We start from the raw sequence: 23,349 nt of genomic DNA on the forward strand, positions 1-23,349 counted from the left end.
AATAAATTACAGCATGCTTATGAGACCTTAAATAGTCCTATATATAAATGTAATAAGGCTAAAACTCTTAATTCGGCTTAAATATTTTGAGCGGTGGCTAGACCCAAAAGGTTAATAGAGTTCAGCTTATTAGAACGGGAGTAGTCCTTAGATGGATTATCCCATGAGAAGTTGGGCATCACATTTGGTATCAGAGCTAATTACCAGCTATAAGTATATATATATGAGATAAGTGTCAACTGAGCCAGAATTATAGCGGAGAGAGCGAGGCTCTCGTACTGTTGACTGTTGTGGATGGAATGCAGCTTACCATTTGGTCAGTTTAGGCTAGCGAAACGAGTCTCGCATTGCCTGATATTTGTTAGTCTGAGTCTGATAAGGACGTCAAGGCTTAAGGAGGGAAGAATGTGAGATCCCAGGTAATCCTATATATAAGATATAATAGGGTTATAACTCTTAATCCGGCTTAAGCATTTTTGGCAGTGACTAGACCTAAGAGATTAAGAGAGTTAAGTGTGTTAGGATGAAAGTAACTCTAGGATAGATGACCCGGCCTGTGGAAAGTTGGGGCGTCTAAAAATTTAGATGCAGGGACACTAAGCCCCAAAGTTACAAGTGTGAATCTGAGTCTTAATTTTGTCAAGAGCATAGGTCCCATATTAGATTAAATTTAAAATTCATGACACGTACATATGTAAATGGTATAGACAGTTTAAGTTTTTGAGCTAGACCTATCGATTCATATCAAAATTACAAAATGATTGGTAATACAGATGAACAAACTCGAATTGAACCTTCAAAAAGCTAATTTGCTTTATATATTCTCCTCCATTTGTGCCGAACTCCAATGGAGACTAGGCTCCCTCTTGAGTATTTGTCCATCATTAATTTATGGAACATGTACATGGATTGACTCTGCCTCATCTGTTCACTTAAATGGTCACATTGTCAGGAGTGTTTGATGAGTACTGTGACAAAAAACTAATAAAGATTCAAAGGCTATTCCATGTTGAAACTTATAATGATTATAATTTTGATTAATTAGGTCACAGTTGCTGTAACACTATTAACACACCCACCTATGAGGATTTAGATTTACTTGATTGTTTTCTGTTAACACTGCTGCAATTTTGGCAGAGCCAAATAATAGAGAGAGAGAGAGAGAGAGAGAGAGAGAGAGAGAGAGAGAGAGGAGGCTGGGCATGGAACAGCTGTGTCTCTCAGACATGTTGCAGGTGTTGCAGGAAAATGTGAAGAAAAGGAGAACAAAAAAATATAGATAGAATCATAGAATATAGAGAGAGTAGAAGGGAAGTGTTATTGACAAATATTGCGGTCGTACTCAATGAATTTACTTGTCAATATCAAAATTAACTCGAGCGGTATCACAAGAAGAGAAAACAAAAGAAAGAAAAAGAAATGCAGAATCATGGAGATTCGATTCAGATTTGTAGCCTCTCCTTAAACTTGCAGATATTTTATTAAGTCCAAAAGGTAAAATACTACTAGCCAACCCAGTTGAGTTCTCAATGGGAGCTCCATGTGAATGCAATATATTGTAATTAGGTTGCACACAAGGATTATAGATTCCAAAAGAAGCTTTGCATCTATATTTGTCCTGAAAATGGCCTTGAATGGTGTCTTTTTTTTTTTTTTTTTTTTTTTTTTTGGTAATCGGAGAAATCTTTTGTGCCAACTCATGGTTTAGAGTTTACGCATCCAATTCATCGGTAGCTAATTTTCGGTTAATTAACTATATTCAAACTGCATGCATGGAAACAAAAATTTCTCAATTGGCCTATATATATTTATCGAAAAAAAATACTATGAGAGGGTTCTTTCCTCTCTCTTTATATTGTGCTCAACTAGTAAACTTGCTATTTACCTGCTAGCAAGTTAATTATTGAACTTTTCAAAAATCGACAGAAAAATGGAAGTAATGAAAGGAGCTAATTAATTTGCAAAATTCCGGTAGAGACTATGACAGCCATTCTCCCTCCCAGCCGTCGATTTCTCCAATTTCTAAGCTGCAAAAGGATCGGAAAAAAAGAAGAAGAAGAAATAGGAGTACATTAGCCTGCCTCACTAAGTAGATGGATCATGGAAATTAAATAGCAGCAGGTGTAAAACCGGAATACAATTTATTGGATTATTATGCTGATGGAATACTTGATTCTCATTACAGTACTAGTTTCATAGATATTAGAACCTTTAATTTTTTTTTAGATATAAGATATAATCAGCATTTTATGTTTCAGAAAACAATGGAGTGTTAGGGATGGAATTGAGCAAATATATTTGTGTCCTTTTAATTTGTAGTTCAGTTTATTTCTACTTGCTTTCATTGCATATAATTAAAGATCAGGTAGGGGTCAGCCGAAACCTCTATCCGACTCGATGGTTTTTGTCGATAAAAATTTCTATCCTAACAACGAACTTCTTACCGTGGCAGCGCATCTTCCGAATAGTCCTCGTTCCGATAATTATCACACAAATGCTGCTCCATGAAATTGTTCTCTTTGTTTTCTAGACCAAAGCCTTCGTAGAAACACGGAGGCACATCGAAAATTTCACCGATCGCATGCAGATCGTCTCTTTCTCCTCCGTCGCGACTCTCCTCGACACCCCCTTCCATTTTCTTGAGGAATTTGCTCCACCACGCCGACGTGACCAAGTTCACCGTATCGTTCCACTCCATATCATGCTGCTCTACGATCGAATGGATCTCCGCCATCTCTTCATCGTCCATCGTAGGATGCAACACCGACGAGGGCGGGTCGACTAGTGTGGGCATGTTCGAGGTTGGCGATACCTCAGTGTTCGACAATATTGTCGGAGAAGAGTAAGAACACGAAGAAGTTGGCGGTGATTGAATTGGTGGTTTGATGTTGCTCTCACTGCAAAAGGGAGCTTCAATGTTATTGAAGCCTTGGAAATTTAGATTGAGACCTAAGGGTTGGTTATCAAAAGCAGTAGGTGGTGCAACTAATGGGTAATTAAAGGGTGAGAATTGGGTATTATGAAAGGCATTAGAGAAGGGATAATAACTAAATGGAAAGGCCCTAATACTCCCACTAGAAGGGGGGAGAGGAACTGGAGATGGTTGTGGAGCTGGTGATGTGGGTGTTAGGCTTTGCTGCTGCTGCTGCTGCTGCTGCTGCTGCTGCTCCTTCATGGCTGCTCTGTGGATTTTGAGTGCAGTCACAATCTCTCTTCTGGCCTCTGCCATGTTCAGAAGCCTTTCTTGGTAGGGCTTGCTGGTGTGGAGCCTCCTCCTCACCTGCTTCTTGTGTGGTAATTGAGGTGGTTCTGTGGCTGAGAGTGGTCTTGAGAGGCCTCATCTTTCATGGGTTCTTTGGATCTTGAGGAGCTGAGCTGTTTCACTAGGCTTCTGATGTAAGCACCAGAGAGATGGGGCTCCTCTTCTTTAGTGAGCTTATTAGGCCTGATCTCCATTTCCATGATCCTGTTGCTGTTCTTGCTCCTCATCTCTCTCTCTCTCTCTCTCTCTCTCTCTCTCTCTCTCTCTCTTGTTGCTGATTTAAGGTTGTGGTGGGGAAAGTACAAGAGTTGGTTAGGGGAATATGGGTAGGTGGGATGGGAGAATCATGGGAGGGAATGGCTTCTGGGGGTGGAAAGTACACAACAGGGTCAGGCTTCTGTTGCCTGGTGGGAGCATCATGGGTTGGCTATAAATAGCAGAGCTAGCATGTACACTCTATATATACATAGGATCGTAGGATTAGTATGATCCTTTCGTGCTTTGGCAAGGCTAAGGAACATAGCTAGAGGTGTTGGTTGATCTTTTTGGTACTTGGAATAACAATAACTACATATATGGTCGATCTCCACAGTAAGAGTAAGTAAATACACATGCCATGTCATAACATGCATGGTATAAAAAGATCAAATTAATGTGGGTTTTCCCATTGCTAGCTTGGTTGGACCTCGACATGCACTCACCTCGCTGTTATTTATGGTATCATCTTGTGCGTAGAATTTGACTGAACGAAGAATAACTTTTAAATGTTTTTTTTTTTAACCAAAAAAAATGTTGTTCGTTATTTTGTAATACCACCGAATTCTTGAAACTTTGTGTTGAAATAGAAAAGTATTAATTTTCGAGCTAAATACATAGAACGCTAGAGCCCGCCACACAGGTTGACATCAAATCTCCATCTAGCCGTTAGTGTTACCGGCGCCATCGATCGGACGGCTGAGATTGCTCGGAAATTATTCTGAAATTTTCCGACCGTCCGTTAGACCCATCTGGGGCAAGCGACAGCATTTACAGGGCCCCCTTGTGGGCCTGTCCCCTACAAAGAGAGAGAGAATGTGGTAGGCCCACCCTACTCTTTGATTAGGGCCCACTGAGGGGATTTATTGCTAATTGCTAATGCCCATCAATGATCAACGGCTATTATTAATTTGTCGTTGTCATCATCATCATCATCATCTTCTTCTCCTATCTTCTTCTTCATGCTTCCACTTGGATGATTCTGCCATGTGGCGTCCCATTAGAGGTTGAGGTGGCGGCACCGGCTCGAAAGCTTTGAATGAATAGACTCTCTGTGTGCACGAAATTTCTTCACACCAGTCTTCTATCAAATTGTGCGCAGGACCAGTCGGTGGAAGGCTAGATTGCGATCAGACTACTTCGATCTATCTGAAAGGCAAAATTGATCTTGATCAATACCGATAGCACCAAATACGAATGTTCAGCAGTCGAGATTGACTAGGTCCTTCAATTTGCAACAAGATCAATTGGTGTGCGGAGATTTTCTGTACAGCAAGGTTGCGGACAATCTACGACTTCTATATATATTGACCTTCACATTAATGGAGTATGTTTGAGTAGATAGACCATAGGCTTCTCAGTAAGAGCAGGCCTCCTCTAGTTGTAGCTGAAATGAGCATGGTCCCCTAACCTTCATAAAGAGGAGATGGAGGGATGAGGATGGACCATTTTATCACATTTTTACCTCCACATGCAACAACCACCACTCTTATGGAGACTAAACTTGGCCGTAATTGTTGAATCTAGAGGCTTCTAGAGAAGGCCAACACACCTGCTAGACCTAGCTAGCTAGTTCCCGACCAGCTTTTTTACTCGAGAAACAGAAGTTGAACATTTGTTTGATCATAAAAGTAAAGTTGAGAGCTCCCGTTAGAAAGCGAGAAAAAGGAAGCATATTTCATAAGTTTTAATTTGATATTTGCATTTTCAACGTTCAGAAAACCATAGTTGGAAAGATTAGAAAGGCAGAAAGTAATTTATATATTTCGATTTTACAAAAAATTTAATGTGGGATTACAAAAATTAATCCTGGCCGCTCTTAGGAAATGGCGGCCTCCAAATACTTTGAGAAATTTTCAATTTCTCTCCAAATTTGATCGATTGCGACATAAAGTGGGCCACATCTAAGAATTTGAACATTTAGATGTGAAACCATCAATATCAAGTTGTAGCCAATTTGAACATTTAGAGATCTATATATATAGGCACGTCCTATGAACCTTGATATATATAGATATGGTTTGGTTTCCCTTCCTGGGAATGCGACGATGCATGCATGCATTCACAATACGGATAGAATAAGTAACTTGGAGAGTTAATGCACCAGGATTGTGGGGCTCATGATATATATATATATATATATATATATATATATATATATATAGATCTATNATTTCATCGATTGCGACGTAAAGTGGGCCACATCTAAGAATTTGAACATTTAGATGTGAAACCATCAATATCAAGTTGTAGCCAATTTGAACATTTAGAGATCTATATATATAGGCACATCCTATGAACCTAGATATATATAGATATGGTTTGGTTTCCCTTCCTGGGAATGCGACGATGCATGCGTGCATTCACAATACGGATAGAATAAGTAACTTGGAGAGTTAATGCACCAGGATTGTGGGGCTCATGATATAAATATATTTGTACTGCAAAAGAGCCTGCGATGATTGGATGCACGGACGGTGGAGTGTCGTACGCTCTACGTGTACGTACGTGTTCGTTTAATTGCGTATGTACAAGAACAATTCGAACAGTGCGTTATTGTACGTAGTATAGGTTGTAGGCAAATGAATCATACGAAAAAGTAGTGCTTCTCATCAGCGACAAAAAGCGTGCATGTTAGCTGTTCGATATGGATAAAGAGCGGTTAGAATGTAATCACTAATATATAAATAACATTAGGGGCATGGACATGGTTGATTAATTCTTAATAAGGATAAAAATAACACTGTTAGTTGATGATCAGGTTGAGAAATTTCATTTAGCAATATTTTTTATTAATTATTCCTAGTAAAACTTCGTGTGATAACGTGATAGTTGATTAGTTATCACGTCATACTAGTACTATTAAAACTTTAATTATCATTGCATCATCTTTAAGACACGACATGCCAACTAAAATGCCACATCACCACGCATCTTAATGAGATGGAGTTGCCATGTGTACCATCCGACTTTGATTGAAATATATATACAAGCAGATACAAATCTAATTGTAATTTTAAATACATTTTTCTTAGTTGCTATTTAGTATTTTCAATCTTTCCAACGGGGTTGTTGCTGTCACCATCTGTCTTAATTAATTCTAAAATGTGATCAACACACTCCAAGGTCTAGTTTGGTAATATGGTGAGAAATTGTGAATTTTTTAGGTCTTGTATAAAATATAAAAATAGTATTTTTAGTCACTATATTACCAAACTAGGTCAGAGTGTGCAAACACAGATATATCTCATTTGACTCGGTCCACTTTTTCTAAAATACTTTGGATTCAAAGTATCTAACTCTTATTTTAAATTTTCTCTCATCGGAGCTATTCATATTTTGGGCACCTACTTTGGGCTGGGCTGTAGGAGAGCCCAAATAGGTGTTAAGTAATGGGCTGGGCTATATTAATGTTTCTCCCTTAGGTTGAACTGGACTGGTCTTTGTGGCATCTTTAGAAGGAACATAGATCACTCAATGATAGAGTGAATTTTTTTTTTTTTTCTAAAAAAAGGAAAATGTATATATGGACACCTTTTTTTAAGAAAAAAAATTATGGACACCTTTCAATAATGGGTCATTATCAAACCATTGAGATTTCCCTTATTAGGCAAAGGGGGAGAAAGGGGTAAGATCACGAGCTCGAGTCATAATAGCGACATTTGAGGTTCTAACAAAAATTATGTTCAAACTTGATGAAATTTTTCATATCAAATAGTACGATGTTGTAGATGTTGTTAGTATTTTGATTTAAAACAAGTGATTTAAAACTTTTTTATATGCTCATATGTTTTAAAACTTCAATTTGGCCTTTGGACTTTGTGGGCAGCCCACTGTCAATGGGCCTTGCCTGGGAGCCCAAGCTTTGGTCTCTTTTCATGTGGTGTTTAGTCTCACATTGGAAAGAGACCCTCACTTGCTCTGGTTTATATTTTACTTTATTCTCATTGTTATTACTTGGGAAGTGATGAGAATGAAGCTCTCGTCTAAATACACACGAGCCGAGCCGGGCGGCGGCGCGCGTGAACCCGGTTCATTTTATTTTTGTTACACTTTTCTTTTATTATTTTATTTTTGGCCTTACCTGGATTAGGTCCAGATTTGGTCCAGTCGAAGGGTCGCACCTCGGGACTCAACCAGCCCCAACGGTCTACCTCGGGAAGGTGGTCTTCCCGTTGGAACCCTTCTTTTGCTCTCCTATTTACTAGGGTGAGTGGCTGGGTTAGGACAGTAGTGACATACAGAAACCCTAGCCTGAGCTTCTCCCCTTTTCTCTCTTCTCCTTCTTCTTCACTGTTTTGCTGGATCTCTGAAAAGCTGTGACGGTTCGTTCTTGCGCCACCCTGAAGCCGTGCCGACGGGGTGGACGAAGGTCGTTGTATCGCTAGGAGTGATTGCCGGCGCCTCGTACGTGGAGGGGCAATCTTGCTTCTAGGACAGTGCAATCGCACGCCTCGACTCACAGGCTCCATCTAATCCTTTATTCTCTATAGTTTTTATTTATTTCGTTCTTAATCAACGTTTCTAAAAACAGTAGTTAAGTTGTTTTCAAACAAAATTGTTTATACAAATATTTGACTAAAGATTTCGAAAGAGAACTAATATTTTCCAACAGATGTTCAAATCCCAAAGAGCTTAAGTATCAGAAATATTTTACTAAACCATTTATATCCCAGAGTTTGACTAAAGAGGTCTTGAATTCGAATCTTAGGTGGAAGGACTTTCATCAGGAGTTTGGACAGTTCTTAAAGAGAGAGAGAGAGAGAGAGAGAGAGAGAGAGAGAGGAAACACTATCCGAATTAGTCTATATTTACGACGAATTCCGAATATAAGGCAACAAATTAACCAAACTAAGTTACAATGGTTTGATTAAGAAAGGTTTTCCTTGAGACACAGTTTGCATCAAAAAGTGAACATTCTACAACAAACTACCAAACATATACATGATGTTCAAATACAGATGAATAAGCAGCAGTAAAGAAGACCAGAATAGAATGGTACCACAATGTTAAAAAGAAAAAAGAAAAGAAGAAGAAGAAGATGTTCTCAGATGCTTTGAAGTAGCTTTAAGGTCTCCTCTACATGCTTCTCAGGTTGGAATTGGTTGTTGTAAACCAACTGAACCACACCATTCCTATCCAAGACATAGGTTTGCCTCCCAGGTAGTGTGCCAAAGAGATCAGAGGGAACCCCCCACCCCTTCCTCACTTTGTTCCCTTCATCACTCAGAAGAGTGAATGGTAGCCTATACTTTGTAGCAAATGCCTGTAAAAAACATCGAACAATTTTAATCGGCGCATTATTAGATTAAAAAAAAAAAGCATTAGATCAGAGCCAAAAGTAAGGGTTTTTCCCATACTAGTCCTTAAAAGTAGCATCATGCATGGTTTCTGAAACCACATCAATTGTACACTGCAGTCACAAAAGCTAGCTTATAGTAGTATTTTCGATGAATAATATTCCGTAAATCAATTCTTCTCAAATTTAAGACTTTTCGAAAGGAAATGCCTCCACAAGCATCACAGAATTTTTTTTTTTCCCCAGGAAAGTTTGAACTTCACAAAGTTTACTAGCGAAACAGATTTATAAGAACCATTACAGAAAGGCATCATTCTATATACCTTGTGAGAGGAAGGATCATCACCACTGATTCCAACAACCTCTGCTCCCGCTTTTTTGAACTTCTCATAGGAGTCTCTAAAGGCACAGGCCTGATGATTAAACATGACAACACCATATATAGTAGGTCACATGATAGCCGAAAAAGGGTAGAGGAATGAGTTCTTCTTCATTAATGTAAGAAGATCAAGGAAAAAATAAAAAATTGTTCACTCATAATTGTACATGGTTATTTCATGGTAAAGTTCCGTAATTTTCGTCTCTTTGTAGGTTAATCTTGCAGTTACAACCGTAATTTTCGCTGTCAAAATTAACAAAACGCAGAATAATATCACGAAAGCGAGATATGCCCATGTTTCGAAGACAAAATATTCTTAAAAACTTACATTTATGATTTATTTGGGGAATTTATAGGTCATATATGAAACTAATTAAACTTTAACTATACACTTTTTCCTAATAAAAGATTCGGTTAGTAATGTAATTCTAAGGTTTCAGAAAAAATATTAATCTTTTCTTATATGATAATGTTTCTTCATCTGCTATGCCAAAATAAATTAGACTATAAGTTCTCAACACCAACGACCAAACCGATCGATATCCTTATATTGGTTGCACCCAAACCGGAGTTATAGTCGATCAAATTGCTGATTATATCATGCAAGATCAATAAATAATTCTTGGTCCATTTGAAATTCAAGCAAGTGGTCATCTTAACCACCAATTGATTTGAACCCAAACTACATTTATTAAATTTTTTTTTTTTTTTTTACCTCTTTGGTGCACCCAGGTGTCTCATCTGCTGGGTAGAAGTAGACCACCACTGGTTTGCCTTTGAATTTGGAGAGAGAGACAGTCTTCCCATCCTGGTCCTTTAGAGTGAAATTAGGAGGCACATCACCTTTGGACACCTACAAAAAACATCCTACCACATGTGTCTTAGCATCATATATTTTTATACTTTTCTAAAAAAAAAAAAAAATGTTACATTCACAAAACATTTTTTGAAAGGAAAAGGCCAAAGTTGTGCATTGAAGAGATTTTTTTTTTTTTTTTTTTTTTTGTACCTTTGCAGAAATGGGTGACCTGTGATGAGGGAGTGAAGGAGGGGAGGAGGGAAATGAGGAAGATGGGGTGGACAGAGTGGGGAATTTGAGGCCAAAAAGTAGGGAATGTGAGGATCTGGGGAGGGTGGGGAGAGCTGGGGAGGGGAAATTTTTGGTTGGTCTTGTGAAATTGAGGAGGGGGAGAGGGTGCTTTGTGAAGCAGGTGCAAGCCATTTGAGAGAATTATGGAGATTCTGGAGGAGCTCTTGCTGCGTTAATTTCCCTTTCTGTTTCTCTTGGGGGTGGGGGTTGGAGGAAAAGGTGAGGGATGAGGAGGGGTTTAAGGTTGGTTCTGAGTGTTGGATGGGAGGGATAGGATGTCTTTGGCGTGGCCAATTGCTGGCCTTTTCAGGATGGGTGGGGAAGGAAAATAAATAAAAAAAATAAAAAAATAAAGAAAGAAAAAAAGAAGGAAGGAAAAAGACCTTAGGTCCTCTAACGTGGACAGAACCCTGGTAGTGCAGGTGTGATTGCCAATCAAATATCACCATCTACTTTATTAACTATATACCTTTTTTTTTTACTGATTGTCTTTAGAGCAAGTAGCAAAAGGTTTGATGGTTGGTACTCGAGACCTAAGTTCGAATCCTAGTTGATTCACATTTCCAGCTAAATTTTTTTCTAAATGAAATAAATGAAACGGGTAGCGTGCTACCTATCTCTCTCTCAAAAAAAAAAAAACTATATACTTATTTTTCTTTATTATTTCTTTTCTCTTTTTATAAAACAAGTGACTGAACTAACTTTTGATCTAATATCCCCTGACATAAAAGAATTGACAACCCTTCCTAGGATACGGATTCTCTGCAAATCTGATATGCAGCAGCAAGTTCTTAGCCCTGATTGCTTTACTACCCACTCATTTGGAGATGAAACATATTTCAAACTGTTTGCTTGTTAGCCTGCTAGCAGATCACTGCAAATGATTGAGATGCGTCTTGCATTATGAATGAACAGTAGTTTCATTGTCAACGTACAGAATATCATGTGGATCAGATTTGTCTCTTTAAATCTTAAATTAACCTTTATTATTCAAAATTCTATTTAAGCCGTTAAATGGCTTCCTCATTTAAAGACAAATGTGGGTCGTAAAGTTCTCGATCGCTACTCGCTAGGGCCATAGAGAATTGAATTGCTTTTTATAGGTACTATGCACGCACATGCAATCTCATGAGCCAAAAAAAAAAAAACCTGTGCACGAATATGATCCCCCTAAATAACCACCAATCGCCACTAAAATAGCTAATTGTACAATTTTTCTCTCTTTTGTGTGTGCGCGCGCGTGTTTGTGTACATAAGCCTGTAGAGAAATTGGACCCAACTACCGTTATAATGACGAGTTTAGCAACGAAGGTGAAGGGAAAAGGTGTCAGATAACGTGCAATATAAAGAAACACACTCATTCTCATACTTTGCTTTTATTTAAAGGATAATGTTAGTTCCTGAATCCGGGTGATTAGGTATGCTCGTGTTTGCATAGGGCGTTCAGCAACAGGATCATTTGTTAATTAGAAGTGGGGGCAAAAAAAGAGAAGAGAAAATCTAGTGAAAAAAACAACAATTGAAAACAAGTATTCAAAAGCTAAACAAAACAGAATGCTTGTCTCTACTAAGACTTCATTATTCTGCAAACATCAGAATTACTGGAGAAGCAAGTAATTCACAGAGAGAGAGAGAGAGAGAGAGAGAGAGAGATGAAAAGGAGCCTCTTTAATTTTCACAAATCCAGGGAGGAGCGTAGCGTATGCATAAATTGCGATTTACACGGATTACACACTACAAATGTGGAGAAAAACAGACTGCAAAAAGAGAAGTGTCTCTGCGCCAATTGGCATTGTAACCTAGGAAATCTATATGTCCAAACTCGGCAAAAAAACTAATAAATCACAACAAGGTGCGGAGGACATGACCGACGTATGAATCACCTAAAGAAGATTATATATATATATAATCACAAACTACAGATGCCGTGCAACATCTAGTCGGAAAATTTGAGTGTTATACAGCTCAAGCCATATTTTATATACTCACACTCCAGTTCCCATGAGGTCACCTGAGCTTGGATTCGCTCCCTTTGGTTCGGAAGGATGAAAGCGAGAAGAAAGAGCGAGGAGCTGCAGATTTTCAGATAATGGATTACAGCATTAGTACAGGAGAAAAAAATCTTTAGAAGTTTAAAACTACATTTGCACACCAAACAAGTTTTCCTCGACTAGTCGGCAATATGCTAATCGGCAATTTCTAGCACACAGCTCACAAATCAATAGGGCAAAATTGGATCTTAAAATTTCATGGAGATGTGAACATTGCACACGCGGGGTTTCTTTACAATGTAGCCTTACTTTTGTGGCTTGAACCAGTGCATGGGACAAGCATCAACTATCAAACTAAGTGAGAGACTCGAGGGAGCCCGAGCAAACCTAGAATATTAAATTTTGAGTGTAACAAAAGAATTTCTCATCTAGTAGTTACCTTTAAGAGAACTTCCGGTGAGATGATCCTCCCTTAACTTGAAGTTGGCAGGAGGATTGGGAATGGAACTGCGCAAGGATTGAGCTGCAGATAAGGAATTACATTAATTTAGCATGCTCAGAAATAACTACATCTACCTGATTGTCAAAATAAAATACCAACAAAAACTTTTTTGTGTTTTTTTTTTTTCCAAATTATCTTATTATGTTGGAAAAGAAACAATTAACAGAAAGTCTAACATAATCTATTCCTTTCTCCCAAAGGCAACTACTAGATTACAGTAGAGAAAATAACAGAAAAAGTTTACACTTAATTAGTTCATTTAGTTGACAGTAGAGTGAATTCAAGACCAAAGTGATCACTGTAGGAAAAATGGCTAACAAGGATCAATTACTGATTACAAATTAGTTCATTCAGTTGACAGTAGAGTGAATTCAAGACCAAAGTGATCACTGCAGGAAAAATGGCTAACAAGGATCAATTACCAGTTACCTTGTTCACTGAAGATCTCGCACTCGTTGAAACCATCATAAGAAGAAAGAGGCGGGTAGCCCATTCTTGATTTTCTCGGCTCATCACGGCCATCGTCCACATCATCATCCCCTTCAGAAGCAGTTGAGGCTGACACCCAATCATTCACTAAAATATCAGCACCCCGGCTCTTCCTCCCAAACTTCAATAATCTCTTGAACCCTTTCGTCACATCTTTTCTTGGTTGTTGAGATGGATTAGTACTAAGCATAGTTGGCATCTGAGCGCTCCCCCACTTTTTCCTCGTTCGAGCAGCATCAGCCTCCATCATCTGATTCAGTGGGTGAGAGTTCCATGAAATCGGACTTCCCGTAGCTGAATCGATTGAAGCATCAAAGTCCGATGTCTCATGTGTATAAGAAAAATTATGGGGATTCCATGATCTAGGACTTTCGGTCGGTGAATCCTGTACATTTCCTGCAAATGTACCAAACTTGGAAGCTGCGGTGGCAGCAGCAGAAGACACATTCATTGCAAAAGTATCATCATTTTCTGAACCAAGATCATCGGTATTCCCATATTCTTGACTCAATCTTGCTTTTTCACTATCTGAGTCTGCTTGAAAATCCCTAGGGTTTTCTTCACTAGATGTTCTTTCAAGCTCTTCATCCTTGATAATGTCGGGTGTATCCTCTTGCAGACACCCAACTTCTTCCCAATCCTCTCCGTTTTGGGATGCATCAGAAACCATCGAGGCTGTATAACCAGCAGCACCAGGATTAATTCCATTGCCTTTCTTCAGAAATGACTTTGAGCCACTCTTTTGGACCTTATTAACTAATGCTCCCTTATCATCATTCAGGGGTAAAAGATCTTTTAATTCACTAGAAACAGCTGTGCTTTGTCTCATGGACTGTGACCGTTGTGATTTCTCTTCCTTTAAAACGCTGTTTGTTTCCTCAACAATACTCTTGCTACGAGAGAAATTTCTCAACTGTGTGCGGGTAGTTATTCTGTTGACTCCAATTGATGGCTTAGTATTTTCCTTCCTAAAGTCTGAGAAGTTGGGAACTGATTGTGCAAGAGTATTTTCAGAAACGTTCCTGCGTTTTACAGAAGCAGAATTTGCAGCCTTCACAGAGGGCCTGGGAATTGATGCAACTGATGTCTGCAGAGTGGAGGAAGAAGCCACTTTAGCAGAAAACTGCTTCTTGGAATTGGTGCTTCTGGAAGAACTATCACCAGATAGGTAATCAGTGTAGGACTTCTCTTGGTCGTGACGAACCGGGTCAAAAAGTTCCTGCTCTCCCATTAGAGATTCGGTTGCCTGCCGAAAGAATGTCAGCAGGGTTTAACAAGAGATAAAAATCTAAAAGCTAATTGCAGAAAACTTTAATGAAATAGAGCCCTTAGCACTGTCCCATGGAGAGCTAAAAATCCACATTTAAAACCCTCAACTTTTGGACCTTCAGCACTAAACCATGCTCCTGTTGCATTTTTCACTCGATATTCTTAAATTGTCACAAAAAATGTGAATACCCATTATAGTCAACTAAAAATGATGGCAAGGGGGTTAAGCATTGAGGGGCTCAATTTTTAACTCTCAGGGCGACAAAGTGCAAGTGGAAAAATTTTAATAGGTATACCCTAATCAGAAACTTGTAACATGATCAAGAAGAAGAAAAAGAAGTGAAGCCATAATACCTGGCCTTTATTTACAGAAGTGGAACAAACACTAAAATATCTCGTCTTTCGTGCAGGGCGATGAGCAGATGCCGAATCACGATCATCTTCAGATTCTGGGAACTTGGCCCTCATCTCAGCCAGACTTCTTTCTAGGCTCTCATGCATTGCCTTCATCTTTTCTTCCTTTTGTGCTCTTTTCAATACCCACTCTTCCTTCAGCTTTGCATCCCTTCTTTGCATATATTTCTCATAAAAGTTTCCCCGAATTTCCTCTGATAAGCTAAGAGTGCCGAGCTTCTGCTTTACGCTATTGCTGTAGTCCTGATTGTGTACCATCTTTAAAAGCAAATTATAATCAAATTCAGGACCATCGCTAGAACCTTCTTTGACAAGACTCCTTGCTGGTTTCATACCCACAGTTTTTGGCACATTATCCACCTGCACATCTGAAGGTTTGCTTCTTCTTGAGGAAGTCATCTGATCATTCTGAACCCTGAGCTTGTGTGCAGCAAACAGTTTTTCCAACTCATTGGCCTTCATTTGCAACTCATCATTTAGCTCTTGGTTCCCCTTCGACGGCCTCATCACCTGATCCTGGTCTACAGAATTTTTGGTAAGTGGATCGAACATCTGTGCGCTTTCGTTAGGCTTCTTCACCGGGAATACTGGTGCGGTACTTGTTTCATTAGCAAGAGTTTCATCTCCTTTTGTTTTTACAGGAAGAGATCGAGATGGTGCAGCATAAGAGGTTGACCCCTTTGCTTTAACTTCGTCTACTTTTCCAGGCAAACTTTTCCATGATCCAACAGCAGACAATTCGTTCTCAGCTTTTCCTGACTGTTGTTTCTTCACTCTAACAACATCTACTGCAGAAGAAATCTCCCAAGGCTGTCTGCGGGAATCTTCTTGGTCTCTGAGTCTCTGCTGAACTATTGCTGCTTTGCTATGGGATGTTAGAGGAAAATCTTCTTGATCTCTCACTGTGGAATTCACCTCTGAAGCAGGTTTAAATTGAGGTGGAACAGCTCCACGATCTTTCTGTAAAGCCTCCTCATTTGAATCTGGAGGTGTTCTTAAGCGGGTCTGAGAAGCAGATTGCCTGCTCAGTCCGTGCTGCTCCAACTTTTCTGTAAAATTATTTACCAAATTAACTCCCTGCTCCTTTTTCAGGGTTGATCCAATTTGGGTGCTAGAAATTGCAGCTTCTTTATCCTCGGTATAATCTCTAGTTTTAGATGAAGACAACAGTGCACCAGCAGAAGAGGAGATGGTGATTGTGGTGGCAGTAGTGGAGGCGGCGGCAGCAGTGGTGGCGCTGGCAGGGATGGATGACGAGAAAGAGCCTGCTGCTGTGTTGTCCTTCTGACCCAACAATGACCTGGATGTTGCACTATCCCTCAACCTACTAACCTCCTCTTCTTCAGCTTTGCTACTGGAATGGGCCTGTGTATTAACAGAAGTAGGAGTCTCTACACAACTCCCACCGTCCTTCTTGTCACTAAAGAAGCTGTTACTACTAACACTAAGATCGATGCTCATGTCACTGGCACCGCTCCATCTCCTTAACACCGACTTTTCCATTGAGGTGTTAGAAGGTACCCTCCTGTGCTCCCCCTTCCCTGTAACCACCTTACCAGCACCACCAGTAATGCTGTTACTAGAAGTAGAAGACTGTTCTTTCTGCTTACTCTCAAAGAGATTAATCCTATCCTGCACACTAAGTCGCCTCGAAGCCGCTCCTCCACCAGCTTGTTGTGATGGCTGGGCTTCTGGTGCAGAAGAATGAATGGGCTCTTTATCTGCTTGTTTCTCCGTGAAGCGTCGAACAACAGGCTTGGGCTGCTGGCTTGTTGCGGGGTCTGCTTGACTTTCGCCTTGCTGTTGGGTATTGCTGAACTTATTGGGCCGAAGCCCATCACTAGTTCCAGAGAGCGGCTTGGTTGATCCACTTGGCTCTGATTCAGGCTCATCTATAGACATGTCTGAACCAGAGGAGGCACGGACATTCGCATCATCAAAGCTCTTCCATTGCGATGAAGCAGCTGGTGGCAAGTTCTTATAGCTTATAAGTTCGGGCCTCCGTTGGCAGAGTGAGATGAACTTGGCGCATGCTTCACTGGATCAGTCGTTATAAAAAAATTATAAAAAAAAAATCATTACTATATATATATATATATATATATATATATAGAGTCCGGCTACTATACTCTTATGAGTACGATCGCCTTCGTACCCACAAGTTGTTTGCAATGATAGAGCTTCCGAATCGACGATCCATACCTTTAAACATTATCTAGAGCATTTAAAACTTCTAGAAATCAAATTTTATAATTTTTCGATATCATTTACCTTACGATCAAAAGCTCACAAAATTGACAATTTTTAACGGTCGGTATGAAATATTTGCTAGTTTAACGGTGAAAAAGAATCGGAATAGGTTGAATTTTTGATAGAAAATTCTATTCACTACCTAAATAAAGATCGATAACTCCGATCTTAAATTGAAGAATCCGATCGTCCATTTTTAGAATGTCGTTCGATTCTAACCGTTCATTTTATACCCGCTTGATGGACTCTATAATGATTTCGAAAAATTACAAAATTTATTTTCTAGAAGTTTCAAATACTCTAGATCATGTTTAATGGTGTGGATCGTCGATTTGAAAACCCCAACATCGAAAACAACTTATGAGTACGAAGGGCTCTATACTCATAAAAGTATAGTAGCCCTACTCTATATATATATATATATATATATATGAAGAATTAGTAAGAGGGAAGAAAAGAAAGGACAAAGGAAGAAAGAATCTGGGAATATGACTAAAGAAGAAGATGCACTTTTTATTCTATGAAAGCTATTCTGAGCCTCTGACCAACTAATTATGTTTGAAGGAGGAAAAGAGTAGTCCATTATTAGTTTAGGCATACAAGTCCAATCCGTATGAAACCATTGACATATGACTTTCTAGTTTCCTACAATATGCAATCAGTAATTTAAGTTGTCTTTGTTTGATTTTATCTTTTTTTTAAACTATTTCAGGTTTGGCAGTGTTCATACTTTAAACGAGGTGCACCAAAATGATCTGCAAAGAGAAGCAGCTCAGAGACATTGTCAAGGGTGAAGCCAGCAGAGGTCGCTCGAGCACAAGCAGTGGCTAGGTCTTGTTTAACAGCAACAAGCCGCACATCAATAGCCCTGAGAAGCTCCTTCCTGGAAAAAAAAAAAAAGAAAAAAAAAGAAAACACACACAATGGCTTCATGAGATTATTCTATAACTGAAAAACATCATGCAGTTTTTCTTCATTTTAGTCACACTCCCAATTTTCTTCTAACAGTATTCACTCTTAGCTATAAAATGTGTGACTCAACGCCTTGAGAATGTTGAAGTAGAACTCAGGTAGCACAAGCTTCGGTTAGTATGTGGTTATTATTATGTTTGATATAATAATGTACGTCTAAATGCTTCGACATATTTGTCTTGAAAACCTTTTCAATCTATTTATCCCCCAAGTACAAAAGTAGTGTTGGCTTCATTAGTCCGACCTGAATTTTCTTAAGATGCTTACAAAGATACAGAACAGTTTCTAATCAACTTTGGATGGAGCTACTGAAATGATGAGAGTTTCAACAGAAATATATGAAAAAACAGAAAGAGTTGAGTGTAGAGAGAGACAGAAAGAGATAGATATGAAGAACAGCAAAATCTGAGATGGAAATGAACATCTACTGTTTCTTGTCTCCCTGTAATGTTTCAAAAAATTCAAGAATCTGAACCCAGAAACTCTCAAGATTTTACAGGCTGAACTAGGCTACACCAACAAGAAAAAAAGGGAAGAAGAGCGGGCAAAAGTCAATATAACTGATTAGGATGGTATACAGCTTATAGATCACAAGAGATTTTCTACTTGTTCCTCTATCAGTCCAAACAAGTTTTATAACATTGCATTTAGTCAACGGTAGCTGCCAATAATTATGACAAAGAAAAAGATGTAATTGTCTATACTCGGACAAATCTCAGCTTTGCATCTTTGAAATTAAGAATTAAATCAAGAAAGCTACTTTTAGCAAATTCAGTCATTTCCAAAATCAAATTCTTCCTGGCTTATGTAATGGTTATGTGATAATTCAACAAAAAGGCTTAAGGATATAGTAGCATATGCTCAAGTAAACTACCAATAATTGTTATGAAGTAATTCGGCTTTTGGCAATGGCAAAGTTTCAAACTTCAAAGAAAGGCTAGATTGCTGATATGAGTGAACAAAAGGATGCATAAGATAGAAGAAAGATCAATTAAGGAACAAGCATAATGGCCCCATTCGGAATGCAACAAACTCATGCAATTGAGAAGTAAGCATTTATAATCTCTGCGGTCATTGCACAGCATGTTCCAAGCACAACAGTTAGTCAATAAAAGAACAGTCCAAGAACCAAAACCGAGATATATGATCGAGCATAATCTAGATTTGTTATCCTACATCATTCCTGCTGTGTAGCATGTCACGATTAAGTAAAGAGAACAGTGAACAATTAATCCTGACTTCTCTCCCAAACCAAGATTGATTGTAGTCAAATAAGTCAGAGCATTCTAACCTGAAATTAACTAGAAGAAAATTACTTACTTTGTCATGTCAGCAGCTGCAGCAGTTGTTTCGCTTTCACCTAAATAAAAAGCAAGAAAACTTTGCGCTTACATGATGAATACAACTTAATAAGCCACAGGAGTACAAGAAAGTTCAAGTAGAAATGCATGCTTGTTCATGCTATTTCCCTAAACAAGGAAATAGATCAAGTCTATCAAATAAAACAGAATAACATAAGCAAACAGCCAGTTCTATGCATAGACAATTTGTTACTTGTAGCTTTATGCATCAAGTGAGGAAGTAGGCTAACAGAGAGAAATGATAAATCCTGTCCTCACTGCGGCAACCCTCCTGGTTGTGCTTCAACAGTACAATGGTTTCTAATTTCCGAGCAAAGAAAAGCCGTTTTAAGGTCATCTTCTTTGTGCACTTTCCTTAGTGACTAAATAACTAGAATATAAACTGGGACGTCTAAGAAATCTGCATGGACAATGGAACTGATCTAAAGGGCATGCACACTCCTTTATTATTTTATCTAAAAGAACCAAATCATATTGCTTGAAACACAAAGACAACAAAACAAAAGCACGATTAGTGAGATATACTAAATATGAACTAAACTGCTCTCAAGATTTCATGGGCCATACCAGTTCCAGCAGGAGGAGGATCTCCTGCTCCCTGTATCAAAATGCATTGCATCATCAGATAATGCTAGACAAAAGTACTAAGGAATGGACAAAAAATTGAGTTTCATGAAATGTGTTACCTGTGAATAAATCTTCCTTGCCCCTTCCAACTGGGATGTCTCCGCATCAAATGTATTCACCAAGTCCAGTACCTCTGGCGTACTCACAAATCGAACAAACCTGCATCAAAGTTCCTACTTTTATTACATAAACCGTACAGAAAACACTCAAACTACAACCAAATCCTAATAAAAGCCCAGTTACTATCAGAAGTAACCGGAAGCTAACAATCCAACCTCTCGAGCGTTCCTTTGTTGAACCATGCGCTTCCTTTCCCGAGCTTCTCAACCTGTAGCTTTATCGACTGCGATGCGTGTGCCGCTTGTTCTTCAGCAACCTTCAAATGGGTCACGAACGGCTTCAAGAACCCTGAAGCGATCTTCTCCGTCCTCCCATTCCCCGATACAAAAAGCTCGCACCTACACATAGAACAAAAAAAGGAGCTTTTTGAAGCATACTGCAGATACGAAGCCGGCAAAGAGGCCAAATTTAAAGCACAGCGCTCTCTACCGCGAGCGCCTCGGTGAGAGCTGAAACAGCGCGTAGTCAAGAGGCGCGTCGGAGTCCATTTCCTCAGTGCGAAGACGCTCCTCTTTCCCCCTACAGTTAGTGGTACAGAGCTTCATAAATCCCTCTTCCAAAACCCACAAAGAAAAAAACACGACGGATCTACTAGATCGACACCATTCCCGGATCAAATTCCCAAAAGGAAACCAATTTCCGACCACTCACAGCAGGATCCGACGAGATTGGCAGCGAGATCCCCGATTTACCGGGAATCCGCACAATGCCGAGGGAACCGAGCCCCGCCGAAGCACTTCTACCGATCGCAACTCATCCGGAAGCGCCTGAGCTCCCGATCGAGCGCTCCAACCACCCCGATTCGCGAAATCGACGCCCTGTATCGCGCAAATGCGAATCCGTTCGTCCCCGATCGCGCCGAGAGCGCTCGCTTCCGCCACTGGGGAATCGAATCCCTTCCTAGCTCGGTATTAGATCTCTCTATCTCCCTCTCTCTCTCTATGTCGCTTCTTTCGAAGAGAGAGAGAGAGAGGGGAGCGGAGAGAGAGAGAGAGGGGAGCGGAGAGAGAGAGAGGGGGTGGGTGTAGCCGTGTAGGGGGAGTAGGGTGGGAGTGGGAGCTTTTTCGACAACAACTTTAGAGAGAGAAAAGAACTGGATGGACGAGAATGCCCCTCAGGAGACGGGGAATTTACGAGGGGTGGGACTATGACTGGGACGGTGACCGGAGTCGACGGGAATTACCGCGTGGACCTGGTCCACCACGTCATCAGTGGACCGGAGCGGTGAAAATCTCTTTTTCTAAAATTTTTTGTGTTTAGACTTTTTTTTTTTTTTTTTTTCTATACATGTAGTGATCTGACCGGTAATTAAATGACGGGATACGTTTTACAGTTTTACATATTGAATTGATCAGCTGACGATAGTCAAATAGATTTCACCATTAAATAAATGGTCAAACTACTCAATGCATGAAAAAATTCTCTACACGAGTTTAATGTACTCACCTAGCAATAATACTCTCTGGGCATCACAAGTATTATTGTAGTCCACATTTTTTTATCTAACAGTTGTAACGATAGATGTGTTTGCGAGGAAGAATTATTTTCTACACCAGATCTATTATATAATTGTTGAACTGTTATTTTTAAAAATATTCTATTTTCATACTTTATATTTAAAAATTAGTTAGTATACTACATTACTTAACAGAAAAATATCACATGCATTTTTTAAGTAAGTAGAAATTTTCTTTACATCTTCATTTTATATGAACATAGTAGATCAATCAAACAGTATCATATAGTAATGCACCAACTTAATTAGCAATAACATTTTACTGAGATTGATCTCCTGAATTTTCTTTTGCAATTATCAAAAATAGAATTTTCTTTTTCCATCTCTTTTCACTTGATCCAAGACACTAGACAAGGCCCAAGCAATAATAATTTGTGAGTGTAAAAGAGGGAGGAGGGGTTAGAGAGGTAGGGGGGTAGTTGAGGGGGTTGGTTGACATTTGGGTCATATATTACTCCATGTGGTCTCTGAGTCTCTTTCACTTGATCTCATCAGATTCTGACTCAACTCATACATATGATTTCTAACTTTCCTTTTCTTATACATTACTCGGATTGCCCAAGCACCAATATCAATCCAAAGTTTTGCATACATACTTTATCCCCCTAAAACACACAAAAAAAAAAACATCATAATTATATACATTGAACAAGTTTTGACAGTATTAAAATATGCTTTACAATGATCAATATTCAGAAAAAAAAAAAAAAAGCATGAGATTTGAAATTTTCTATCGTACGCGCATGAAAAGGAGAAGTTTTTTTTCGAATCCTTTAAACAATGAATAAAATGATAGTATATTGAATTTGATTGCATCGAAATTAGAAGCTTTTGGAGCATTATAAAAGTAAGGATTGATGATGAAAGATATATATTAAATATTGTTAATAACTTTGTCCCGTAACAAATCAATAAATCCTTATTTTATTTGGAGTCAATAAAATTTAAAAAGTGCATGTATGCATGAAGTGCATGTATTTGACCAAATGTAGAAATGTTTATAGCACTTGTTCACTTATTTTTTTTCTTTATGTACACAAAATACATTATTAAGGAGAGGAATATATATATATATACATATAGTTGTATTTGCTGAGGACACGGGCATGAATGTATGCTGAATTTCTGAAAAGAAGGGTACCACTTTCAATCCACTACCAATATTATTTCTTTAAAATTGAAAGGGTTCGGTTGGCTTGTTCTAAAGAAGAGACCGCTTACAGCTGATAATTTGGTAAAGAGGGGATGGATGGACCAGCAACACGAAATGCATGCTGTATGGCCTGGAAGAGGAAACTGTTGATCATCTATTCACACAATGCGTAGTTACCAGGTTTTTTATGGTGATGACCCAGGAGAATACCCAATTGGGTGACCTGGGGGACGACATGCACTTTGTCTGGGACAGATGAGTACGAAGAAGGACATCACAACTGACCTCAACCGGACTTATTGGACTTATTACATGCTGGTGGGTTATTTGGGATCTTAGAAATAGAGCGATCTTCAGAACGATCCGGACTGACCCAACAGTTGGTATATACAAAGTTAAG

At 39.0% G+C, this 23,349-nt stretch overlaps 3 protein-coding genes across 3 annotated transcripts; all 3 read right to left on the reverse strand.

Moving 5' to 3' along the window:
- Positions 1,952–2,886, reverse strand: LOC109707239. The gene is made up of 2 exons (XM_020228382.1): positions 2,445–2,886; positions 1,952–2,027 (listed from the first exon to the last, which is right to left on the reverse strand). Exons 1-2 carry the CDS (start codon positions 2,792–2,794, stop codon positions 1,979–1,981), a joined length of 399 nt encoding a protein of 132 aa, XP_020083971.1. The 5' UTR covers positions 2,795–2,886; the 3' UTR covers positions 1,952–1,978.
- On the reverse strand, positions 8,360–10,561 carry LOC109710191 (peroxiredoxin Q, chloroplastic). Its single transcript, XM_020233041.1, has 4 exons — positions 10,205–10,561; positions 9,911–10,048; positions 9,140–9,229; positions 8,360–8,783 (listed from the first exon to the last, which is right to left on the reverse strand). Exons 1-4 carry the CDS (start codon positions 10,415–10,417, stop codon positions 8,565–8,567), a joined length of 660 nt encoding a protein of 219 aa, XP_020088630.1. The 5' UTR covers positions 10,418–10,561; the 3' UTR covers positions 8,360–8,564.
- Positions 11,935–21,289, reverse strand: LOC109711420. Its single transcript, XM_020234440.1, has 11 exons — positions 20,932–21,289; positions 20,710–20,799; positions 20,436–20,618; positions 20,220–20,319; positions 20,101–20,131; positions 19,493–19,532; positions 17,931–18,083; positions 14,891–16,988; positions 13,208–14,513; positions 12,716–12,799; positions 11,935–12,357 (listed from the first exon to the last, which is right to left on the reverse strand). The coding sequence occupies exons 2-11, from the start codon at positions 20,766–20,768 to the stop codon at positions 12,293–12,295; spliced, it is 4,119 nt and encodes a 1,372-aa protein (XP_020090029.1). The 5' UTR covers positions 20,769–20,799; positions 20,932–21,289; the 3' UTR covers positions 11,935–12,292.

Source organism: Ananas comosus, linkage group 1 (genome assembly GCF_001540865.1).
Source record: "Ananas comosus cultivar F153 linkage group 1, ASM154086v1, whole genome shotgun sequence".
Classification (NCBI taxonomy): domain Eukaryota; kingdom Viridiplantae; phylum Streptophyta; class Magnoliopsida; order Poales; family Bromeliaceae; genus Ananas; species Ananas comosus.